The 27589-nt window shown below is 24.0% G+C and overlaps 1 protein-coding gene across 3 annotated transcripts in view; it reads left to right on the forward strand.

Moving 5' to 3' along the window:
• Positions 1-27589, forward strand: part of LOC126893780 (myotilin-like) — a 139567-nt gene that overhangs the window by 105226 nt on the left and 6752 nt on the right. For all 3 annotated transcript variants that reach the window (XM_050664274.1, XM_050664275.1, XM_050664273.1), the window contains exons 3-5: positions 14630-14832; positions 23982-24195; positions 25961-26138. In XM_050664274.1, the coding sequence (XP_050520231.1) occupies positions 14630-14832; positions 23982-24195; positions 25961-26138 (595 nt within the window). The remainder of the gene's footprint in view (positions 1-14629; positions 14833-23981; positions 24196-25960; positions 26139-27589) is intronic.

Genomic DNA, 27589 nt, shown 5'->3' on the forward strand with positions numbered 1-27589 from the left:
TCGATAAGCACAAGTTTAATAGTTCATTACAAACATATAAATCAAAAATCTCTTAACGTTTCTCTTATTGATTAGTTCTAATATGAATTTAGTACACGTCATGTCGTTTTTGAATATTTTATTTAATGTTTAGCAGAAAAATTTACGGATATTGTTCTCCAAGTGATTCAAATACTTGTTAACATCCTTGTTACGGTCAACTTAAAGTATATTAAATCCTTAAAAATTGTTTGAAAAATATGCATTGTGATTTTCGATTAGATGTATTATCTTTGACGAACAATGGTGGTCTTTGCATTAGTATAATCGTTGCATACAATAGATCGAAAATCTTGGCAAATGTCGTTAGGCATTTCACCGTTTTCAATGAGTTTCATTAAGAGCATTACATCATTTATCAAAAAATATTATACACGACACATCTACGAAAAAAACATGTTATGTGTCACTGCTGCACCAACCGAATAATAATAATATTAATAACAGCTGGAAATATGATTAAACTATTTAATAATGAAGGTCTCTGTTCTTCTTCATCAACTTGTCAAAAGAGCATTCATATCAAAACTCATCAACGTTAAAGTCCCATTGTCTTTAATTCTCTATATTCTGATCTTATCAACGATTACAGCGCATTTATTACTTTAAAGTTAACGAACAGCTAAATGTTCACTTCTTCAATGTTACTATTTCTACCTCTTATTTTTGAAAAAATAAAATTATTGTGAAGATATACAGATCTGTGACGATTTATTGAATTAAAGAACTTATTTCTATAAAAAACCGTTGATTATTCTAAGTTATTTAATAGCTTGTGATTGATCAGCAGAAAATAATGTGTACTGAAAATAGACAGCTTTAATTCAATAAATGCACATTTTTGAGAAGAAAATACTTTGTCGATTTTTCATTCATAACACGGTTATAGTTATCGAAAAGTACTATTATTTCATTCAGTCATTCCTTACGTGTATCTTATATAAATTGCTGACAGCCAGGGCCTCCTTTAGGAATTGTGCCGCCTGAGGTACTCAGTTTTGCCACCCCTAATAAACTTTTTATTTTTCTTATAAAAAATATTTTTCTAGATTGTGTATGCATCGATATTTTTTTAATTTGAATGAACAAAAAAATAGTTTTCACCTCTTATATTGCTTCATATTTCAGTGCCGTCTGGGGTACATGTACCCAGTACTCCGTTCCTCTAAAGTACTACCCAGCAAATGGCGTGATTAATTATAAAATAGTATGTATGAATTTTTAAGTGTATGTACAGAAAAAACATAAAAATTACAAATTATTTCTAGATCCTAAATTGAGACGATATGTTAACAAAATTGAAAATATTCATCATTTTACTGTATTATATCAAAATATAAATTATTATTTAATATTAGTAAATTCATATACATATATTCATTTTTAAAGTAATATGTTTTATGAGACATGTTACTTTTAAATAAGTATATGCAACTATACGGTACCATAAATCCAACACGCTGATTACTGACCTTAAGCGCCACCGCGGCGCCCAAGTAGATTAGTACAATACATAAATAATTAATAGAATATCAGTACACACTAAATTGACTTGCATGGCTGAATTTGAATTTAGTTTACTGCTATAGCATTCAAGATATAAATAAATTTATGTTAGATTGAAACGTAATTAACTTTTTAAAATGTTTAATTGTTTAGTATGTTGCGAATGGTCGACTCAGATAAAATTGTACTAAAAAGCAATTAACAAGTATAACACAAAATTATTAAATTAAACTATATTGCTATAGTTACTATCAAGGTTTGGTATAAACGAGTTAATAAGTTAAAAAATTAAGTTAAACTTTTTAGCTTAACGGAATTATTAAGATTTTACGTTGACTTAATTTAACTTTTGTTCATTTAACGACTAATAATCGTATTTTTCGTTAAATATCTCTATTTAAAATTAAATTCTAAATACTATAAAATAAAAATTAGATCGAAGAATATTTGTCTTCAACATTCAACTGTTAAACAAATAATATGCAAGTTCTATTTTATGGCTACCTTAAAGTGAATGCTACTGATAACACAAATTCTCTGAAAAAATATAGTCTTGGATAAGTGATAAGAATTGACCGATTGCATTTTTTTTTTTTTTTTGGATAATTGCCATATAAACTTCTCACGTCATGATTAAGATATTTAGGGATAGCTAAAAATATATCTGGTAAGTATATTACCATCTTGTAAACATTTAAGTATTAAACTTTTGTGGGGAGGTGTATTTTATAAATTTCACACAGTCTAAACTTCTTTTAATTGAAAACCCTTTTTTTCCAAAACTACCAAAAAATAATAGTAATCGCTATTTCTTAGTAATTTATTAAAACTTATTATTAACATTGTTTGTAAGCTTTAATTATACCGATTATAAAAGTTGTGTCTTTACTATTATCATCGAGATATTTCAAGTTTTCAGATTTTTTTTTTGCTCGTCACTCTTATTTTATATAAATAAGAAAGGTCGCTTTAAATCACAATTGATTTTTGTTTAGTCAGCAATTTTCGTTGGGATGACTCACCCATCTTATATTCCTATAGGATCGCTTCCAAAAATTACATATACCTACTCCAAAAATATGTTATCCCCTATACTTATGATATTTTTGCAAACTTACTATTCCTTTCATTAAACTTAAATCGTTAAGTTAATGAGATTTTGTCAACTTAACTTTTAATTTAATTTAAGAAAAAAGAAATACAAATTAACTTAAGTTATTATTTCTTCAACTTTTTTTCATTTAACTTAATTTAAACAAGTTATAAAAAATCATTAACTTTACTAGATTTGGTTACTGCAAATGTGAGATATTCAATAACTGAAAAGTGTAAAAATAATTGTCTTTTTATATAAATCTGTGTTATTTTAACTCTTTCGTTTATTTACTAAATTCCTGCAAAAATATATATGCTATTAGTTAAGTCAAACCATCATTATATATTTTTTTCATCACTATATAAAAAAATAATTGAAAAATACAAATAATTTCGATATTCCCTTTAGATATGGTAAGGGATTCTGAAAAAAAATTAATGACACCGACCAAGGTTTGAAGATTTAGGACTAACAGCAGAATAAAAATTATGTTATTTGATGGTTTTTAATAAATTTTTCAACAAAATATTGAAAATTCGACATATAACAAAAAAAGTTAACTCAATATAAATGTTTTAATACTTCATTTTTTTAGTTGTCGTTATTATAAAACTCAAAGTAGTCGATCATGATTACATATTTATCATTAAAGCGAATAAGAACTTACAATATTAGAGATTCTTTAACGTGATTGAATTCTCATACATTTTAATGAAAATCAACGGGTAACGATTTGGCACAAATCAAAATCATAAAACAAATATTTTTCACTTATTAACTGTTATTGAAAGAAAATAAAAAAATAACTTAATATCATATTGTTAGTATTTATGTGATACTAAATGTTCCAGTATTGTGTATAAAAATGTATTCACAAAATCGTAAAACAGTTCTTTTATCAAAGCATGATAAATAGGTAGATAAGAACAATCATTAATTTGTATCATTGTATTTCAATGCACAATGATAAAGTTTATTACCTCATTTTAATCTATTACATATGATCTTTATAATTAATTACTACCTGTAGAATTATAAAGAAAATCACAATATATAAAATAAAAAAAACTAGTTAATTAAAAAACATATATCATATTTNAAATAAAAAAAACTAGTTAATTAAAAAACATATATTCATTGAAATATAATAATAATTTTTCTACAACCCAAAAGTTAGAAAAAATAACATATGCTACTTCAAAAAAAAAAAAATGATTCCAGCACTATAATGACGTTATAAACTATCTATTTTTTTTTCAAATTTTCGATATTATTTTGTAAATATTTTATTTTATACAAGACTCGATATAATACAAGAAGAAGTATTTTATTTTTACACTCTTTTTACAATTTATATATATTTAAATAATTTTAATAAAACAATTTATATCTATAAACTTAAAGAAAAATAGTATATTAAAGAACTAATAAGTTATTTAATGATTGTTAATAAATATTTAATTGTTTTTTAAAAAAGTCTTTTTAATAATTAACGAAAAAAAAATTTAATCTTAAATAATAATTGTAATACTACATTTCACAGTACAAATGTCATCATTTATAAATGAATTATAAAATTGTAATCGAAAAAAAGTAATAATTTTAGTTATTCACGACTAACAGTATTTTATTAATTTCTTTTTTTTTGTATGCGAAATTTTAATAATGAAACATTTAATAACATTTATTATTTAATTACTAATAATTTATATTAATCTGATGTTTTTATTATTCTTTCAACTATAAATTAAATATTGACTCCTTAGTAAATAAAATTAAAACATTATCACTAACCCAATTAGCCAACACTTTTCATTTAATAATAATTAATTCATATATTTGCATAATTTTAAGAAAAAAGTATGGAAGCATATAATTTTAAGCTATGTAATAACAATGGAAAAATTATGCAAATTTGAGTTATATACAAGGTAAAGGTATAAATATTAATATACAATACTATTCTGTGAAATACATATAAAACTTCGTAAATGCATATGTATTATGTGATACCAATGTAACAGAATAAATAAATTGTTTAGAAAAATGGTTAAGTAGAAAAAAATTTCCATATGAATATTTAAACAAAACAAATAGCACATTTTTTGTGTTTATTGCAAAATTGAGTATTAAATCAACAGTAGACGGTAATTTGAAAATTATAATCGAAAAAATCATTTAAAATTCAACATTAATAACATCCATTAACAACAAATATTTTTTAAACCCTTGACTTTTATGCACTTAATAGCATATTAAATATAGCACAAGTTTATAAGATGTATAAGAGTATGTAGAATAAATAAATATCAATTAAAAAAAAAAACTACAAATACATATTTAAAATTTTCTACACTTTTTATAAGCTGTTGTACAAATAAATAAACAAAAAAATATATTTACAATCTCTTAGTATGTTTACAGTAAAGTCGTTTTTTACTTTTTCTACTTCTTTATTTTATTAAGGAGACTATAATGCAAACCTTCCTCTCGAGATAATCACTAACATAAACAAATTATCGAATTTAATCATGATATTTAATGCAAATAGTAAATATAATTAAAAATATCGTTAAATAATAAAAAAAACAATTAACACATTTAACAAAATTACAATCAAATTTAATCGAGTTTAATTTGAAAGAAACATTAAACGTTCTCTTTGTTTATTAAAATTTTACATAAACTAATTAGGTGCACAAAGAAAATAGTTTTATCTGTTTATTTTAGTTTTAATGGTAATATGAAAGTTAAATTTTTGAAATCAAATAATTTTTACTTTTTAATTTATAATTTTTATAGATTTCAATTATAGTTTTTTTCTGACTGATTATATACCCCGATGTATGAATGAGAACTCCTATAGAAAGAATAAATTAAAATCATCAATATTGAGTACTAATGACGTCATTTGAGAGAGGAGAGTAGTTAACCCGCTCGAGTCTCGGCTTGTGAAAATTAAACACTGCGTCGACACATTTCAACAGTTTTCTCTAAAATATAATTATTATATTCAAACACAATCATCTATTTTTTAATCTGTCTTCCTTGAAAAATTTATATATAAATATGTATTATATGTTAGTTATAATTTTACTTTAAAGATTCAACAGCCTTAAAAAAATATAAATGTCATTTCTGATTCATGTAAAATAATCAAGGTGAATTTTATTTGAAATTGCGAAATATTAAGTCCATAGCAACAAACAATGTAATATTTTTACGAAATCCATAAAATAAGACGAAAATAAAATAACTGGTAAATTATTTCACAAGAATAATATAAATAATAATGGAAAAAAATACAAATAATCATTATTCATGTTTAAAAACTTTCATCAAATATCAACACTATACATTCAAACGACATGAACTTTTAATAAAAAAAATTCGTAATTATGGTATTTTTTTTATATAAGTGACTGCTAAAAGAACTGGTAGAATTTTTACAAAATTACAACAACTGTAAACTCTCGAGAAATCGTATTTCCTAAATAGATAATATAAGTTTGCATTTAGACTTTGAATAGTTTAAAACATCAATCGCAGAAGACCATTTGTAATCAGACTATAAAATACATTTCAAAAATAAAACATCAATCACACTCAATTTACTTTAGTATACTAAAAAAATTCTAATAATATTATTTAAAGACATTTTGAACTGCATTTACAACTACCAAATTTTGAATTATTAAATATTGTTTATCAAAAATAAATTATTGGAGTTATATTATGTAATAATTGTATATGCTGAAAAAAGTTACAAAAAAAAAAAATACATATTTTTGAGAGTTTTACATAAAGTCAATTACATTTATATATTGTACATATCATATCAAAATAAAATATGATTGATGTACATTCATTTTAGTTTATGACAGTAAATATCTTAATAAACTGATGAACAAACGTTTAATGGTAAATGTAAAACTTAAATACATTTCAGAATTATACATTTTTTACTTATAAAGAGCAAAAAAAGTTTAATAAAATAATATTGAATTTCAATGGAATAAATTGTATTACACAAAGTGAGCAAAATACTTTTTCAATTCTAGACACTAGTATTTTATTCAACGTCTATGGAATTAAAAATATAACACAAATTATATTATACAAGTAACACAAGTTTAGTGTTTGGTTCGAATACCATTTGAAAAGCATTATTTAGTGTCCTAAAAGCTAATATGAATTTTCCCAGAAATTCCATTTACTGCCGCCAACCAACATATACATTTATTTAAAAAATGTATATATTTTTTCTTTTTTTTATTAGTATTTTATACAATCTGTTGCATTTGAACAATGAGTATCATTTTTTTTAAATTAAAATGTATATATTTTCATATAAAAGATTGAAGTAACCTCTAAAAGGATGCATTTATTATTTTAATTGTTGTATAAAAGCATATATACATCAATATTAGACAACAAAATAGGAATATATTTAAAATTTTTATATTTTTTTGGATATTTCCTATAAGCTGATGAGCTGATGTCATAAATTTTTTTTTATATGTATAGAGAAGATAATTCCTGTCGTTTATCAGAAAATGAAATGTCAATTTTATTGGAATGATATTTTTTTGTACTTGAAAAATGTCAATTGCGTTTAATAAAATAAAAAATTTTGAATTGTTTTTATTTTTTTCAAAAATTTGTAAGTTTAATATTTTAGTTTTTGGATAAATAAAACTAACTTTTTAGTGAAATCTTTAGTTTTTAACAAAATTAAGGTTTAACATTTATTAAGCAATGTTAAAGTCTCCATAATTTTGGAATACTTAACCTTAATTTCTTTGAATACGCCACTATCTACAGAATGGAACCGGTCTAACTTACAAGTCATATAATGAGTTATGATCTACATATTAACTTATACTATACTTTATTTTTATCGATTTTTATACTATTGAATTATATTTAAAATAAGTTTTATGATATTTTTTGCATTTAAAAAAAAAGATTTTTTACTAACATTTATTTTTAGGATTTAGAAGTAGCTATTTTAAAGATAATTTTTACTTAGTTTGATTCACACAATTAAAAATAAACAATATTTTATAGATGTTGATATTATTTTGAAATTTGTGTGTGATACTTAATATGTAACAAAAATAGTAAAGCCACAGAAAGGACTAGAAAGAAATTAAATTATATCGTATTGTATACTAGTTCTGAGTACATTACAGTGATCTTATTTATTATTTCTTATATTTTATTGGCATTATTATAATTTTGATCAATAAGTAAGAATATTTTTTAAATTATAGGAATACTGTCAATCATCAAATAGAGGATGATACCAAAATGACTAACGCAAAGATCTTTTTTAGTTTTTTCAGTTGTAATGGCAGTCAAATAGGAGCGAAGTGGGATAGATCCACCTCATTGAAATTTTTTTATAGTTTTCTTTATATTTTAATTTTGGAAACTTAAAATTCTATTAAAAATGTATTAATCACTAATATTAAAAAATTATTAATCCTACATATTTGTAGGATTAATAATTTAAATACAATTAATAATTTAAAATTAAAATACAGTAGGAATCCAGTAGAGTGGAATTGAGGCGTTTTTTAAGATAATGATTAATATCTGATAGTGATTAAAATCGCTGTCGTAAAATGTTTTGATGCCCAATATTATTTAAAAAAATATAATATATCTACCAAAAATGACATGGTTTTTAATTTTTAAGATTAATTACTCATACGTCACTGGGACGTTTGAGTTTTTTAATCATATATTACATTAAACAAGGATTAATTTGAAGTAATTTAGAATGATATAAACATTCCGTCACCAAGCACAAAATATTATAAAACCAGTAATTTTATCAACCATTTTACAAGTTTTAACTTTAACGCCTAATAACTCCTAGAAGTATAGATTTCGGATAATTTTTCTTTTTTCATCGTATTGACGTTAATGTAATGTAAGAAAAATTTTTTAAACGTTATCAAAAATTGAAAATTAAAAAAAAATTTATACGATTTATAAGACCCTGCAGTAGCTTAGTAAATAAATATTTAAAAAAGAATTTTTTCAGCAAGGTAAATGTTTGAAATATTATCAATAAAAATGTAGCAATAATCCATTTAGTTTTCAAAAAAATGTATCAAAATAAAGGGAAAACTAAAAAAATATAAACATTGAATATTTTATGACAACTGTAAATTTTTGGTACATTTATCTTATATAGGGACTTAGATAAATTATGTCGCTGATAGCTCAGGTACATTTTATAATAATTTGACATATTGTTGAGTTAAATCAGTCCATTAGGAGTCAGATTAATCGCGTATACAGACAAAATCACGGCTGTATAAAACTAATAACTTTTCAGCTACGGATCTAAATAAAAAGTCATTTATGCATATCTACTAGTCCATAATAGCATATTGATATAGTAATATAAACAAAAAAACTCTGGATTATGAGGGCAGAGTTTCCATAATGATTTTTATCATAAAGGTTTTTCATCTTCCACTATAACAAAATTATTTGACTTTACTTTTTAGAAATAGGCCAAAATAAAAAAAATCAATCAAAACTTAAATATACTATACCGATAAATTTTTTAAACATAATCGATATTTTGATAAATAATTTCTGATTTTTAATTAATTGTGTTCACTATAATTAAACTTATTAAATATTTGATAGAAATATTGAGCCACGCCTCCTCAAAACTTAAAAATTATAAAATTATTACAAATATATAAGAATTTTTCCACAACTATAAAGTACGCGACTTAATTTCACTCACAATAACAAATAACTAATGTTTATTATTATTTTAAAGTATAGGAATATTTTTTACTTAATGCATTAGGTATTCGCTGACAGTATAGCTTGCATTTTGATAGCGTTTGCGTTTTCTTTTAGTACACAGAAGTGTTGATTGAAAAAAGGGTAGCTATATATTTTATTGTACTCCATTATAAGGATAAATGATTTACATGCATTAAAATTATTATTGTGCTTGTGTGTCTATTCAAAAATGATTGTGATTTATACCATAACGTTCACATGATGCAACCGTTAAAATATTTCCAGCGGAATATATTTATTAACTGACGGATAGATGACTTAAGTATCAGCATTTTATTTTTCTCTCAAAAATAATAGATTACCAATAAAAATATATCACATAATTATTATATATTAAATATTTAAAATATTTAATCGCTTATTTAATAAATAGATTTTATAAAATCCAACATCTAGTTTTATATAAAAAATTAATCAAAAATATGAAAAATAAATTTTGGTGAATTAATTAATAAACTAAATTGTATGACATGCCACTTGATTAAACCAGTAAATCTTCGTAGAATACCAAGTATTTATATTATATCCTTATATTATTATAACTTTTAGAACAACAGCACGTATTTTCTTAGGATTTAAATGACACATGTTGGAAAACACGTTTCTGGTGTTAGTATTGTACAATCAATTATGCTTAGGTAGTTTAATGTAATAATTGTGAAAATTTGATTTATTATCGCAATGGAAGTCAATATAACTTTGACAATATCTAATGAAATAAAAACCCCAATTAAGCTATTTCAAATTTCAAATTTAAAACAAAGAATAAAAGTACAACTTTAATCTCGAAGTTAAAAAAACTGTTTAAAAAGCTTTCGAAAAGATGATATTATGCGAGTTCCATTGAAATTAGATTTATTTATGCACAAACTCGAGAATTCGATTTAATCAGTATCCGAGTAACAACAATAAGGTTAAAATTAATTCTTTGCCATTTAATTAAAAAAAAAAATTCGAAGTACTTAATCAAATTTTATTGCATTGTAAAGCAATTTAGTGTATCGCTGCGTTTACCAATTATTTTCAGTTTGTAGTTGGCATTGATAGCTCTCAATAACAAATACATCAGTACGGTACAGCTATTTGTCATAGTGTTAATATACCTTCAAGTGAAATCAATAAATCGTAAATTGTAAGTTGTATAAAATCACAACTACCATCCCATATTGATTTGGTTCTGTAGTCATAGTACCTTAGCAGATGTGAAGTCAGTTTTATCAATTTTGTTATTCGAATATTTTGTGATCAACTCAAAATATTCAATTTATACTGCTCCGAGATTTTTTTAACTTCGATGTGAAGCTGAGAGGGTATTAATTTTAATACAATCCAAACTTAACACTTTATGACGTTTTAAAATTTAAAAAATTTTAATAAGTTAGAAAATTGTGCTAATCCTTCAAAACTCAACATTTTAGAAGTTCATATTACTATTTACCTTTGCAAACATTTCTCTCATAATAAGAGCTATCTTGAAACAACATGTTTATATTAAAAATTTATGCATAATAGATCTTAATACTATTTACATTAGGGTGTTCCTTATTTTTAAAATTTTGGAAATTGTTCGGGCTCACCCGCCAAATTTGTGTGTATATATAAAAAGTGGCTACAAACAATTTCAGGCCAATCAGATAAGTTTAACCCGTGCCAATTTGGAGTTAAAAATTGGACAAAAAGGGTAGTTTTTTAGTTTTTAGCAGTTAACTCGTAAATTGACGCTCTCGAAAAAAAAAATTATAGAAATTAAATTGTAAACCTAATTATTTTGTATAAATTAAGTTTTAATAGTTTTTCTTAAGTCCGTTAGTTTTACAGAAAAATGTCAAAATACGTAATCACAGCATCTATGTACTAAAGACTTATTTATGATAAGAGAATCGATTTCATGAAATAAAGCTTCAACTATTTCCTGAATAATATAAACTGCATCTCGTGCACTTATTTTACACCAATCTGACGCAGCTACTAGTTTCGGTACTGTGAAATTTGTTTGCCCTCTTTTATTCTATTTTGCTAAAACATTAAAAGGTTTTTCGTTTCCAGATTTTATGGATGAAGAAGAACTTATAATTATATTATAAATATATATTTATATTAAGTGATTTACATATGTCATTTCCACAAATCATTTCTGATCAAAGAAAAGGCAAATAATTTAAAAATAAATATCATCAGCTATGAATGAATTCTCGAAATATGGCTAAACAATTATTTTTGGACATGGTATTTGAAAATTTTATCTCGTCGGTTATAATTTTCAAACCTATTTTTCCTGTCCCGTATGTATTTTTATAATTTCAAATTGATTTATTAAATCATTGTACTTAACTTATATATTAACATTTTCTTCTTTTAACGTGGGTCTGATCATTAGATCACATAGTTTAACATATGTTTTACCATTTTGCTATTTTCAATAATTCCAAATTTCTTTTAATTCTCTCTTAGTTTTACTTTTTCGACACTAGGTTTATCCTCAATTTTCATCGAAACTTTGATCGCTCCAATGATATTTATTTTGAGATATTTTATTTGTACCTTCAACAGTGATGCTTCTTCATTGTGTCATGTGTATGCTGCCTATCAAGTTTCTCTCTGATATATCTTGTATTTTATAGGAGAAAACGTAGAGAGAATATTTTATTGTCTCAACATTGTTTTAGCTTCGATGCGAAGTTGAAAAAGTATTTAACCATTATCTTGTGTTTAAGTATTTACATAAGCTATATTTTTCTTTCTATTAATTCTAGAAATCTTTAATATAACTGAATCAATAGATTTTTTAAAAGAATAATAATATTGATACATTCTAGTTAATTCATTTTTTTATAATTTTATTATCATATTTTATAAATTGTAAAATCTGATGAATATTGGAACTAAATATACTATTTTTGTATGCGTTACTATACCAATAGGCCTTAATTTAAAGGAGGACGTAAGAGGACTTAGTCTCTTAATTCTAATGACAGTTAACATACATGGATAACTATATATGGAACACTTATTTTTGCATTTTAATCCATTTAAGATTTGAAATATCATATGAAATAATTAATCTTCTGAATTATATAATCTTATTTTTATAAATCTAAAAATATCACTTCTTATTTAAGTGATATTGAACCATTTAAGATCGTTAATCACATTTTAATTCGCACTTGTTATTGACAGAGTTGTTTTAATAAAAACACAAGGATCGTAACTTTATTTAAAATTTCATGAATTCATCTTAAAACATTTTAATTTGTTAAGTTTATAAACTGTCTTTCTACGTCAACAAGTTTTATCAATCTCTTGGGTACCCTAAAAAATACGGACAATATAAATTTAACCGCCTTCTTGAAACTTTTTCTTAGAATTTCTCTAGTTAGAAAATTGTTTTACTTTAAAACTTAAAAAAAAAACATTTTTACAGTTGATTAAGTTAAAAATATTAAAGTACCTAATTAACGTGTTAATTGAATTTTATTTTGAACGTGTATGTTTTATAAACAATAGCAACGATGAGTGTATCTATTCAATAATTCATTCACAATAACTACTTTCCAGTAAAACAAATTTATTAATTCAAATTTATCAATATAATTTTATCTATGCAATTATCACATAACCGTTAAACCTTTTCAAGACAATATTTTATTTTACATTAGAAAATTTCACGTAATTGTAATTAAATTTGTATGGTTAAATAAAGTGTATCGTTTTTAAACTGGCGAAACTTCTGTTAGCAACACGAATTTTATTGATGGACTTTTATAATGAAATACTGCAATGCAGATAAAGGTAATAATACAATTAAAACCACTAGCTAAAACTTAGGTTAACAACTTACAAAAACTTGTAATTTTACATTTAAAAAAAAATACTAATCATCATTTATATATTTTAAATGGTTCTAATACTATCTAAAAATAAAATATTTAAATAGCTTTTGTCTTCATAATTTTATGTATCTAAATAATATTACAATAATATAAAAAAAGTTCTCAATTAGTCTTTAAGCATCATTATTAAGTGAATATTTTGCTGCTAACAAAGTGCATACGTTAAATAATTCTCTTTTTAAAAATCCAATAATTTTATTACAGTTATATAATATTTGATTTGTCTAAAACAGGGACAAACCATAGTTTTTTTTACAGGTTAGAGCTTGGATTCAGGTTTTATCAATAATATTTTAAGTTATCAGATCAGTTTGGGTTCTTTGATACTTTAAATTTAAGTTTCGGTCCTATTGATAAAAATTTATTTACTTATAAATCAAAGGTTGGGTTGGATATGAGGATATGTTTTTACTAATTTTAAAATACCCTAGAAATTTAACCACTAAACATTAGGAATAGATTTTACTATCAAATTATTTCTTATAACTTACTCTAAAAATAGCTATTATAAATTTCCTTTTAAACATTTCCGATAGTTAAAAAAAATGTTTTTAATAATATAAAATTATATATGATAATAATATGAAAAATATTTTTATATTATTACACTACAAAGCTCTAATAAGTTTTGAAAATAGAAAAAAATATTCAATTAATAAAAAGTATAGGATTTATTAGAATATCATGATGGGATACTCTGCACATATAATTTTATAAATTATTTGAGGGATAAATCCTCCTTTTGGACTAAGTCTCTAAACCATTACCTAAACTTATCAAAAGTGAATTTATAAGGCTATTTCACAAAAGCTGATATGTCATTTTAAAAGAGCTAAATCTTATTTAAAAATTGAATATAGATAATTTCTACTCAATATTATTTAAGGAAAAAACAAACTTTAACTATAAAATTATAGTCATAGCTGATTGAAAATACCTTCATCTTTATCAACAACAATTCGAGAAACCCAGTTTTATGAATTAACAACTTTTTTTTTAGTTATATAAATAGTATAGTATCTATAGTAATATATATTTGATATTTAATTACATCGCAGATAAAACTAAAAATGCATTGAAATAATATCTGTTAAAAGTATGTGATGTTTATTTGAAAATGTTATTTGAAAAAAGTAATTCTTACTCAATTATTTTTAGGTTTTAAAAGTAACCAATGACAATAGTTTTGTTCTTTTAATTTAATAATACGTAGAAGTTTGGTAAATTGTAATTTACTTTGTATTTTATTTTGTTTCAGAATCAACCTACGATAACGATGCAAACATAGAAACACTACTTAATCAAGTTTTATGGGAACCATCTTCTAGTAGCTCGCCGAAAAGGGAAGAAGATAGAGTATTACCTTTTTTCGAAGAGCCATCTACTCATCTCAACATAACTGTACAAATCGGTGCCAATATAGATTTACACTGTAAAGTTAAACAATTAAATGACAAAACGGTAAATATCATATCTATAAGTAATCTTATGATTTGTGTATTTTAATTTATTAAATATTTTATTACGTACGTGAATTGTTATTATAAGCTATTAATACTTATTCTATTATATACTTACAAGAAAAATTATTAAAAAAAAAAAAACATAAAAATAGTTAGATAGCCATGCAAAACGTAAGTTGAACTACGATAATAGTCCGTTCATCTCAATAATCTTTGATATTTTGTCTTCTTGAAAAAGAACCTAGCAATTAAATATTAGATAGAAAAATCAATTAACAAAGAAATCTTATATTAAGTAGAATATTGGACCAAACTTTTTTTTCATGATTTATATATATTATATGTATATTTGTATACCGTTTATTAATTCATTATTTATTACAATATATACTATTGCACGCGTAAGATAGAGTAATCCCCTGTTACGAATTTTTGGATTCGACATCAACTAATTTATAGAGACAAAGCAACTCAGATTTCAAAACTGCATGCTTGACAAGTGCAATGAATCAGATGTTTTCTGAATCGAATACAATAGTTATTTCTCGCTTTGCGACATTTCTACTACAACGACACATCACTGAACTGATCGTTTAACTTTATAATCTATAGTACTATTGCTCAACATAAACCTACAGATATTTATATGAATAATGGTTAGGTACTTTTAAACTTCGGTATCTTAATGCGTTTTAGTTGAAACACAATAGTTTTAATTAAAAATAATTCCACATCAAGTACTTACATATAATGTTCAAACATCACTACATCCGTTATTTGTTTAGTGGCAGTGCTGGCAACAAAACGCCCTGACTTTTTATTAGTCTACGAAAATTAGGTACCACCTCGGTAATTTTAAAGAATTTTTGTCTTCAAAAATTATTGTATTTTATCAAGATTTCTACAAAAATACATGCTTAGGGTAGTTAAATACATATTTAAAAAAAAGTCTGTTTAAAACACGAATAAACAGTTTAAAACGTCCCATAAGACCAATGTAAATTTTGACATTTTTGGTGTTTTAAACAAACAGTGTTTAAGACCTAACAACCCTGACATATTGTCATCAAATTTTTTAAATGATGAAGTTAAACTTTACTTAAATTGTAAGCGAACGAAGATAGAATTTTGTTCTCAAATGTCATGTTGGATTAAGTTTTAACCTATGTTTTTCGGATTATATTTTGAGTAATTAAAAACTTGATTAAAACATATAATAAAATTTCATACTCTTTAATATTAATTCTGCAGTCTGATGAAGACTTTTAAGTCGAAACTGTAGTTACATACTTATTTTAATTATATAACAGGCTTTGTTAAGAATTTGTATTTATTATTTTATTTAAATAACTAATTTTTTTTTCATTGAAATATTGAAATTTTAAATACAACATCATCCTGAATACCAAAAAGTACATTAAAATAAAAACTTATCTCTACAAAAAAATTAATTTTTATTATATACGTAATGTGAAAGTTATTTTTAGTTAGCTTTTTACCTTTAATAGTGATTATACTAATTCCTGACCAAAAACCAAACAAAAAATATTTTTTTTTAATTTTTGTTAAATGTTTCTACTTGATAGTGTTAATTTTATTCTTTTAAGTGTTGTCAGCAAAGAGTTGTGATAAAAGTTCAATTTTTTCTATTAAAAATGAATAATAATAAATTATAAAAATAGATTAAAAAAGTTTATAATGATACACTTGTATAATGTAAGCAACCTTATCGTAAACATACGATTTGCATCCACATCATGTTCACAATATCGGCTGAAACACAGTTCTTCTATGATGTCGGCACTGATTAGATATTATCACGGAACATAAATGATAAACAAATCGTGATAGGTTATGGCTGAATGAACAACCCATCATCAACATTAATTATCGAATTTATATTAATTTTATGAAGTATCAATGGTCATATTAATGAACCACGTTAGAAAACTATGAACATATATGCACATACGTCTCACACATTCACGAACAACCCAAAATGAAAATAACATCACCGATAAAATGGAATTATATTGAAATCAAAGTGATAAATGAAATGATTATTTCTAATACTCATACATAATCGCGTGCTACACGACACTCAATAATAATATATTTTAGTTTTTATAAAAATATTTATATATTTTTCATTATCAAATTCAGAAATCAATAGTTAATTATTTTATTAGCAAATTAAAACAAACCATTTTTTTATCTTCGATGCGAAGCTGAGATGGTATTAATTTTAATACCATGTGTTTTTATTTATTTTTTAGCTTCGATGCGAAGCTGAGAAGGTATTGGTTTTACTATGATGTGTTTTTTTTTTTTTATGTCTGTTGCCACTTTTTCTCAGCTCTCACTGGACCGATTTCTTTTAACAATACGTCAAAAAATCAAAAATCGTATCTAGTTGAAGACATTACCCTTAAAAATTGAAAAAAATTCCCTCATTCTCCGCAAATGGGAGAAATATTCAAAAAAATTATAAATTTAAAAATCGGTAAATTTTGTCATTTTTTTCACTTTTTTTTCTTAAAACTTCCATAACTTTTTGAAAAATAAACAAATCAACATAATTTTTTTTTCTACTAAAACCTTAGATATTTCCCTTTCGTTTGATATCATTTTTTTGAAAATCTAACACTTAACCTGCTCATTGGGGAGGATTTAAAATATCAACTTTTTTACAAAAACTATCTTTTTCAACTTAATTTTTGAAAATGTTCCGGAAATACTGCGTCTTTCAAACATATATCAAATTAAAGCTTATTTTATGTACAATAAAATGAAAAAAAAAATTTGTCCTGACGACCTATCTTCTATGTGCAAATGACTACCGTATTCGAAAATATGGTATTTTTCTATTAAAATTTTAGGTTATGTATTTTATTTATTTTAAAATATCNAAAAAAAAAATTTGTCCCGACGACCTATCTTCTATGCGCAAATGGCTACCGTATTCAAAAATATGCTATTTTTCTATTAAAATTCTAGGTTTTGTATTTTATTTTATTTTAAAATATCTTATTAGGAGAATATATTGACTTTCATGAATATTATATAATTTAATTGACATAGAATAAAGTTCATAAGACATAAGAAATTAAACTTATTAAATTTTTTTTACTTTTTTAAAGTCGAAAAAGTAATTTTTAAATTTGAGTTAGCTTAAATAGCCAATTTTTTAGCTTCGATGCGAATTTTTTATATGTAAATACTAATTTTTAATAATATTAAAACTTAGAACTGATAGAAAAAGTCTAATTGCAGATTTGAAAACATCGCGAAAAGTTGATTTAGAATGGTATATTTTTGTTACTGATGAAAGTTCCTTGTAGTTCAGTGCATTTATTTATAGTAACAAACAGTTTTTATTGAAATTTATTGTATCAAGCCCTTTAAATTTTTATACACGTAAAAATAAAGCAAAATACAACTTCTTTATTATTTTTATAATTTCTCCGTTTAAATTACAAAATTAAATTATTGAATATCAATTTCATACTAAATTTAATAATTATAATTTAGTATTTATTCATATATTATATTTTAAAATCAAAGAACTACTAATTAGGATATAATCAAAGAAATAAGAGTTGATGTTGCTTTTGGAATAAACCACCAATTTCTCTAAATGAAACACTATCTACAGATTTGTATCAAAGTGTTTCTTATGATAGTGATTTTAATCACTGTCAAATATCATCTAAGCCTTGTCTACACTGTGCCTCGACCCCACTGTGCTACCGTTTTTTACTTTAAAATGCTATAACTTTTTTAAAAAATGTATGGATGAATACAATTTTTTCATGATAAGTATTATTTATACACATATTTCATTCGACATATTTTTTTTTTAAATCAGACTATTTCCCTATATACGGAGGGGTTCAAATCTGAAAAATGCATAGAGAAAGTAGAACTTTTCAACTTAATTTTTTAAAGTGTTACGGAAATACTGATACTTTTATATATATATCTTAAATTAAAGCTTATGTAATATACTTTAATATTAAAAAAAAAAAATTTGGACTTTATTTTGTCTTCACGGTGAAAATGGCTACCGAATGCTATTTTCGTTTGAAAATTCTCGATTTTATTTTTTACATTTTTAACTTTATAATGCTATAACTTATTGATAAGTGTATGGATTAACACAATTTTTTTATGAGAAATAATATTTTTTAATAATCTCTCTTTCATTCGACATACTTTATCTTAATCAGGATATTAATAAGGAACTAGCAGATCATGTAGCTTTTGGAATAATCCACCATTTTTTTTAAATTAAACACTATCGTTTTTAACTAACTAGCGTTTTTTTTTTGATAGTGATTTTAATCACTGTCAGATATCATTATACTTGATTCAACTATGCTACGTCACTACTGTACCGCGACCCCCCTGTGCTGTGAAATAAGAGTTGATGTTGCTTTTGGAATAATCCACCACTTTCTCTAAATGAAACACTATCTACAGATTTGCATCGAAGCGTTTCTTATGATAGTGATTTTAATCACTGTCAAATATCATCTAGACTTGTCTCATCTATGCCTTGTCTACACTGTGCCTCGACCCCACTGTGCTACCGTTTTTTTTTATATTAATTTATTTTATACCACTTATTATCAGCTCTCACTGGACCGATGAACAATATATCAATAGATCACAAATCGTATCTATTCGAAGACATTACCCTTAAAAATTGAAAAAATTTCTCTCATTCTCCGTAAATGGGGAAAATCCCCCAAAAATTAAAAAATTGGTAATTATCGATATTTTTTCAACTTTTTTTACTTAAAACCGCCATAATTTTTTCTAAAATTAATGGATCAAAAAAAATTTTTTTTTCTTGTAGATACATTAAGTATCTATCATTTGATATATTTCTTTTTTTATTATAGACCAATATATAATTTACTTAACCAACATTTTACGCTAATTTCATGTCTGACATTAGATTTTTTCTAACACTTCTTTTTTGAGATTATTACTAATAAGAAACTCTTGAACAAATTAATTTAAAAAAACTTCTTTATCAAGTTAATATTGTTTTTTAATATGTTAAAAATAATACAAAGTTTCAATTCAAGATGACATTTTAAACTTATTTTTTTGTTTCTTTAAAGTTTTTTTTTATGAAAGTTTATAATTTAAAGGTGTTGAATTTTTAAACACGATTTTAGTTCGACTTGCAAGTTTAAATTGTATTTTATTAAATAGAAAATTTTATGATGAATAAAAAATGTATTTTTAGATTTATATGTGAACTTATATAATTACTATTAATAATAAATCTATAAGGATAACTCAAAATTTTGTTTAAATCACTATTATTTTGTATTTTTATTGAAATAAATCATTTAAATAGAAGTCTTAGTAATCATTTCTATGTAACTTTTGGTGTTTAATTAGATGCTACAACAACTGAAATATTCAGAACTATTTTCCGTATAGTTGTAATCCTATAGTATTCTATAATATACTGATAATCAAAAATATTCCGTGCCTAGTTTCACCTATGATTTCGTCTCGTGTTGTGTTGTTGAAATTTCATTTTAACCAATATTTTTTTGGTTATTTTTTTATATGTTAATAGTTGCTTTTAACTAAATATTAATCATTTCAAAAATTAGTGGTGATAGAAAAAATCTAATGGCAGATTTGAAATCAGTACAAAAATGAGTTTAGATAAGTACATTATATTAAAAGTAAATATATTCATAAGAAACAAACAGTTTTTTTTTAAGTATTCCATCGAGCATTTCAATTTTTAGACACTTTTGCCATAATAGTAACAATTACTTTATAAATTTTCGTAAAAATTACAGTACTAAATTATTAAATATCAATTTCATACTGCGTTGAATTGCTATAATAGATATTTATTCTTATATTATACTTATAAATCATAGAACTACTAATTAGGAATAATAAATGAAATAGGAGTTAATTTTTCTTTTGGAATAATCCACCAATTTCCTTATGATAGTGATTTAAATTAGTGTCAGATATCATCTATACTTGTCCCAACTATGCCACGTCCAAACTGTGTCGTGACCCAATGCACTATCGTTTATTTTTATTAATAAATGTAATTTCATGTTATATTAATAGAAACGTTATCTCAAATCACATTTAATGAGTTAAAAATGAATAACAATTTTTAAATATAACTTTTGTTATCCGATTTTAAGTAATTAGAAATTATCTAAAAACAAAAAGGGCTGAAATCTGAAAACAAATTTGAAATAAGCGCGAAACATTGGTTTAAAAAAAAGATTCATATTTGATGAAATGGATTGTAGATCATAAAAATTTGTTTTGCAAATAATTTCTGTCGAGCTATACTTACAAAAGTAACTATCATTTCCTTAAAATTTTTGTACCAACATAAAATTCTGGTGTGTATTAATTTTCAAAATAAATTAAAATACTAATTGCTTAATCATGTGCATTTGTTCGTAACTATTTTGAATCAGTAGTGAAATTTGTTCGGTATTTATTTCTTGATTATTGTTTGAACTTTAAAATAAATATTTTTAATTATCAAAACTTACGACTGCAATCACATTCTAAACAATAGAATTAAGGCTTTCAACAATGAGCAGAGTACTGAATTTTAGGATAGTATACTTAAATTATTTTAGTCTCGATGCGAGTCTGAGAAGATATTAATTTTACAATGTTTTTTTTAGTCTGTCAAAAAAAAATACTCATTTTAAAACAAAACGGTTTAACCCACACAATGAAAAATTGTTTTCTTTTTAATTTTTAAAAATCTTTCGGAAAGTCTGACAATGTTTTACTAATATCAAATTAAAGATTTTTAAGTGACTTAATGATTAAAAAAATTAAAATGTCACATATTTTTGTATTGTAGTAATCAGTTGGGTTTTTTTACGTATTTTCGATTTTACACATTTATTTTATAGTGTTTTTGGTAGTGATTTTTATTTCTGTCAAATATCAATCTATACTCACAATACCAAATCATCACTATGTTTACTAAGGCTTAATTTTATTTAACAAAACTTAAATATTTATTTTTCTTAATCTATAGGTAATTCTAATTTGTTTTTGTAAAAAGAATTTTTTTTTAGACTAATGACTATCATTTTTAACAATAAAGAGTAAACATCTGCGACCAACTAAATGAGGACACGTGGTCTTTAGCAAGTTTTTCATACCTACAAAAATTAATATAATAGTAATGGAGCTAATAATTTTTATGACCACTGACACATTAACCATTGGCCATGTATTGCGAGTGGTTAATATTATGAGCCACTCATAATAATTTAACCAAAATAAAGCAACTTATTTATTAGAAGCCATTCTCAATGATAGAAGTCTATACATAAAATGTACCCGTAAACACTTCAAATTAGACAAATTACCTCTTATTTTGACTTCATGGCTTTTTTATACCCATATCTCTTTTTTGTTATGCGAATATTTATCACTCTTTTTTTTCATTTCGTAAACACTATATACAACAAACATTGTATAAAGTACGCGTTCCATCACATATCGCCTATATTGATGAAACAATATAGTAGAGAATGTCCATATTATACGATGGTAGGAGACTACGTCAAACTGTAGAATATCCCATAATATGTCTACATTGAATACTTTTGCAAACAAAAGGTCTGGGGTCACGACAGAGGAAAATTTGTCAGCTTGTTTGGAACTATGCCTTAGTTATTGTTAAGTTCCACTACACAATGCCTTCCTACACGTTTTTTGTAAAAAAACATAGTTCAACTATGAATTAATAAATTATATACTCATAGTAATAATTAATGATTTGAAAATTAAAAGTAAGAACCAAGAGCAACATTTCAATTAGAAGAAATTAGGGTTCTTTGAAAATGTACAAATATTGTTAGATATAGAACATGATATTCAATATTGATAGAAAATAAACTAAATTATTCTAAAACAATTATGATTGTCAACATTTAATGACCAACCAGATTTAGATATTTAGATTTTAAGAAAAGAGATCGGAATGTTTAATGAAGACTCATAAACTTTTTTCGGTACTTTTATGACTTCACACCTTTGTAGTCATGAAATGATTTATTTGAAGAAACTGGTGTACTTAACTTTATATTGTATGATAACTATTTATACCACAGGTATATACAGATGTATTTATAAATATATATATTAAATAAATATTATGCTTTATATTACAATGTGTTATTAATTTAGAATGTGATAAAATAAGTTAATGACTGCAAAATACCCAACAGACTCACAATTTTATTTATGATTAAAACTAAAGAAATGTCAACTAAGTTTAAATTCATATATCACTTCTTTAATATTTTTCAAGAACAGCATTTTAATGGAACATTTTTAAATATTTAATATATTAATAACTAATCATATTTTGAAGCTGGTTTTAATAAATTTTATTGACGTATATTTGAGTTTGACATGAATACATTTTTATTAAAACCAAAGTATTTATTTTTACTCTAATTTCATTTATTGTGAAATCAATAACCAAATTAATATTTGCTCTCTGTTACTCTCTTAAATTATGTACTCTCTTTAAAAATCGAAATCTCATTTTTAAAAATAATTGATAATTGATAATAGGCATTTGTATTTTAGTTTTAATGTATTTTTCAAAATTTAAGTTTGGAAAACTATTAAGATATTAACCTTCAATTTTAAAAAACAATGATCATCTTGCAGATAATGTTAATTAAAATTAAAAAATATATTTAAATTTAATAAAATTGTTAAAAACACTAAAAGCCATAATATTCTTAGAAAAAAACGTGAATAGGTATTTCATCAATCAGATTATCATAATCAGCGCTAAACAAATAACAACAATCCTCTAAAATTTTATTATATTACTTCATTTAAAAATATTTAATTAACTCTTTGAATTGTTTAAAGAAAAATTTAAATCAAATATGATCACTTGGTCACTTCTTGAATGACGGTGAATATTTATAATTGAAAATTATCGAGAAGTCCTCGGTTCATTTTACTCGTAGTTAAGCTTATAAGTTACTTCTTTTAGAATATTTTTCTTCAGTCGCCTTTGTTTGAAAAATATATTTAATCACATGCTTAATAACACCGAAATATACTTTTTTTTTCATTATGCCGTAGGTTTCGTGGGTAAGAAGAACTGGAGATAAAATGCAGTTACTATCTTTCGGTCATCATGTATACAGTACAGATCAACGATATGAACTTTTGTTCAAGGACCCCAACGATTGGCAACTACGTATATCTTATCTGAATGAAAGAGACGCAGGTCATTACGAATGTCAAGTTTCTACACACCCACCGATCGCATTTTCTGTATATTTATCTATCATAGGTAAGTACTGTGAATAAAATGGAAATTATATTTAAAGCCATTATTGAAAACTAGTACAAATGTTTTTCAAAGATCCTTAATATTATTTATATCATATAACAATCCGTATTACAAGCTAAAGTTGAACCTTAATCGGTAAAAGTATTATCTACAGTTTTGTCAAAAATGAAGTATTATGATTACATGTTTCTAAAATTATGACCGATTTGTTGAATACACTCAGACACGATGTATTCTGAGTGTGGTGTTTTATTTCAGTTAAAAGAATAGACAGAAGCGATACATCGTTTATGTTACAAGTTTAATATAAATAATTATTAATTTTTTTTTACATAGGGTGTGTAGTAATTTAGTATGAATATAAATGTTAGGTAGGATTTTGAATTCCATTTGTATGAATAATGTATTAAATAATTGCAAATAATAGCTTAATGTTGAAATGTTATTATTCAAAAATTAAGCCGATCGATAGTTAATTAAATAATATGTATAGATATGGTATGATTTATTAAGGTTTCTACATATATGACAAATTCAATATAACATTAGTAATGTTTTGAAACACAGTTATTATTAATACATATAATATTATTTATTTAATAAGAAATGTCAATAATTAATAAGTTTATGTATTTTTAAATATAGGGTAACTAGGGAAATACACGTATAAAATATATCTATAATCAATGTAAGTTACTAAAATGTACTTGTAAAAAAATCTAATAGTACGCTAAACGTACTATTCATGGGCATAACTAGAAATTTAAATACGGGGCCTACAGTTGCACTATTTTTTGAGACTTATTTAATACTACACAAGCCCTAAATTTGCAATGTTGAGCAAAAAAAACGTAATTTATTTTTTTCCGCTTATGAGAAGCATGATTATTTTAAAACTTCAAGAAATTGCATTTTTTGTGTAATATATAAAAATGGTTTAAGTGGCTTACCTAGACACAAATTGTTCTTCAAAATCAGAAATATATAAATAAATCAAATTCAAACTAAAAGTTTTGTATTAGATATTTTTGCCTATTTAGTTTTTTTTTTAATCCTCTACCTTTCTTAGCTCTTTATCTTGAAGTTCTCTACTTTACAAAAATAGTACTAATTGTAAATGAAATGCGAATTTATTGCTTATTGAATTTTATTTCTACCACCCATCTCAATTATTTTAATTAAACATCCAACTGTGACAATAGAATAAATATACTGATTTAAAGATAGATATTTTCTTTAAAGTACCAATACCAGTTCTCCAAATAAGGAGGTACGCAAGAAGATGGAGTTTCCTTAATTTTTATTTTTACGAACTCTTAATTTTTTTATGGGAAAACACGATGGAACAATAAATTTATCCAACTACAACATTTGTAAAAGATTTTCTAATTATCATGTTTTCTTGAAAATAAATCTTTTTATTTTAATTTTATCAAAAAACTGTTTAATTTTTTTGCTATAAGTAACTGGGAATCTGATAATTTTGTTATTTTTATTCAAAAAGTCTTATTTATATTTTAATTATCTTTTCTTGGTGGGATAAGCAAAAAAAGATGTTTCGCTCTTTTTTTGTTGTTCTTAGAATTTCTCTACTTTTTTTTTTCCACCTTCGAGCACTGCAAATAACAGTACTCTATGTCCTAAGCTAAAAACATTTATTTGTATTTTCTTGAACATTTAAGTGCATAACTAACCTTTCTTAAAATTTATGCGATTCTTCAGTTCTTAAAAATGCATTCTTATTTTAATTATTTATTTGTTTCAGTACCTCAACTTGAAATCACCGACGAAAGGGGTGTTCCAGTAAAAGATAAATTTTACTATGTAGGTAGTACAATAGAGCTGAAATGTTTTATAACTAAAGTGCCCCAACCCAGTCAATTCATCGTTTGGCGTCATGAGTCAACTAACCTAAATTACGACACTAGCCGAGGTGGCATCAGGTAATACAACAAATTGTTATAGTTTGTAACAAAAGGTTTTATATTTCTATAGACGTATAATTTTGTTGGTTATTAAAATAATTTTGATTTGTACGTTACACGTGCCATATTACAAAGTCTAAAGCCAAAAATATGATTTATTAACTAATAATAAATAACACATAATGCTAGATTTTCAAAAAATAAAACAGAAACAAAATACAATTTATGATTATAAATTGTCATACGATAAAATTAATGTAATATAGGAGACAAGAGCATATTTTTCCAGTAATAAACTCTCGCGAGGCCAATAAATATGTCCATTATTGGAAGTTGTTTGAAATGAGAAAGTTTACAATATTGAGTTTACTCATGACTGTTTATTTTGAAAAAAAATAACTAGCAAATACTAAATTATTATTATTTTATAATGTATTCCCTATTACATATTTCACGCAGTGACCGTGCGACTTAATAAATGAAAATATAATAAAAGTATCACTCAATTAACAAACCGTTCAATAATAATAAATAAAACAATTGTACAGTTTTATTTTTTATGTAAAACAAAATATTATACAATAGGATGTAATTATATTACTTTTAATAAATTATAATTAATTTAATTGATAATAATACTCCACCAAACAAATATTATTAATAAATTCTTTCCAAAACCTTTAGGGGCGATTCTCAATATAAAAAAAGCAAAATATAAAATATTCTCAACATAGACCAATCCACATTTTATTTTTTCATTTCTTATTTTTGTAGTTTGTATTAAGTGATAGTAAATGATCATTTGATCATTTGTAGTAAATGATTTTATTATTTTAAATATCTATTATTCATTCATATGATCAAGACCATCAAAATTAAGGATTTTTCATTATACATTATATCAATTATAAGAGAAAGTGACAAGCAACTGTATTAAAAAAAAAGTTCACTCAGAACAAATATAAATATTTTCTAAAAAAAAAAATCAAACCTGGCATTAAAAAACACACGTGATGGATATATATATCACTACCAATACAAGTACTTTAGTATTAAAAACGAAGAAAGATTAGAATTGATGTGAAAAATTGCTTTTTAGAAACATAGTAAACACTCAACTACTTCCAATGATTTACTTGGCGATAAAAATAATAAAGAATTTTCGTGAAATAATGCAGGAGATAAAAAACGTTGATAATACCGCATTACATGTTTATTTATTTGGTCCGAAATATCGTTTTAGTTTATTTTTAAAGAATACACGTTATTCCTCTAGTGTTTTAAGTTAATAAATATAAGATCGACTATATTTTTATAACATTACCAATGGTTTTGTACTTTGGAAGTAGAAACTACTGACATACTTCTGACAAATAATCTCTAAAAATAATAAGAAACTTGAGTTTTTATTGGTCAAACGACTTACAAAAAGCCAAAATATTACAATTTATATTAATGTAATCTTATCA

Source organism: Daktulosphaira vitifoliae, unplaced genomic scaffold, assembly GCF_025091365.1.
Source record: "Daktulosphaira vitifoliae isolate Bord-2020 unplaced genomic scaffold, ASM2509136v1 Scaffold_1, whole genome shotgun sequence".
In the NCBI taxonomy this organism is placed as follows: Eukaryota; Metazoa; Arthropoda; class Insecta; order Hemiptera; family Phylloxeridae; genus Daktulosphaira; species Daktulosphaira vitifoliae.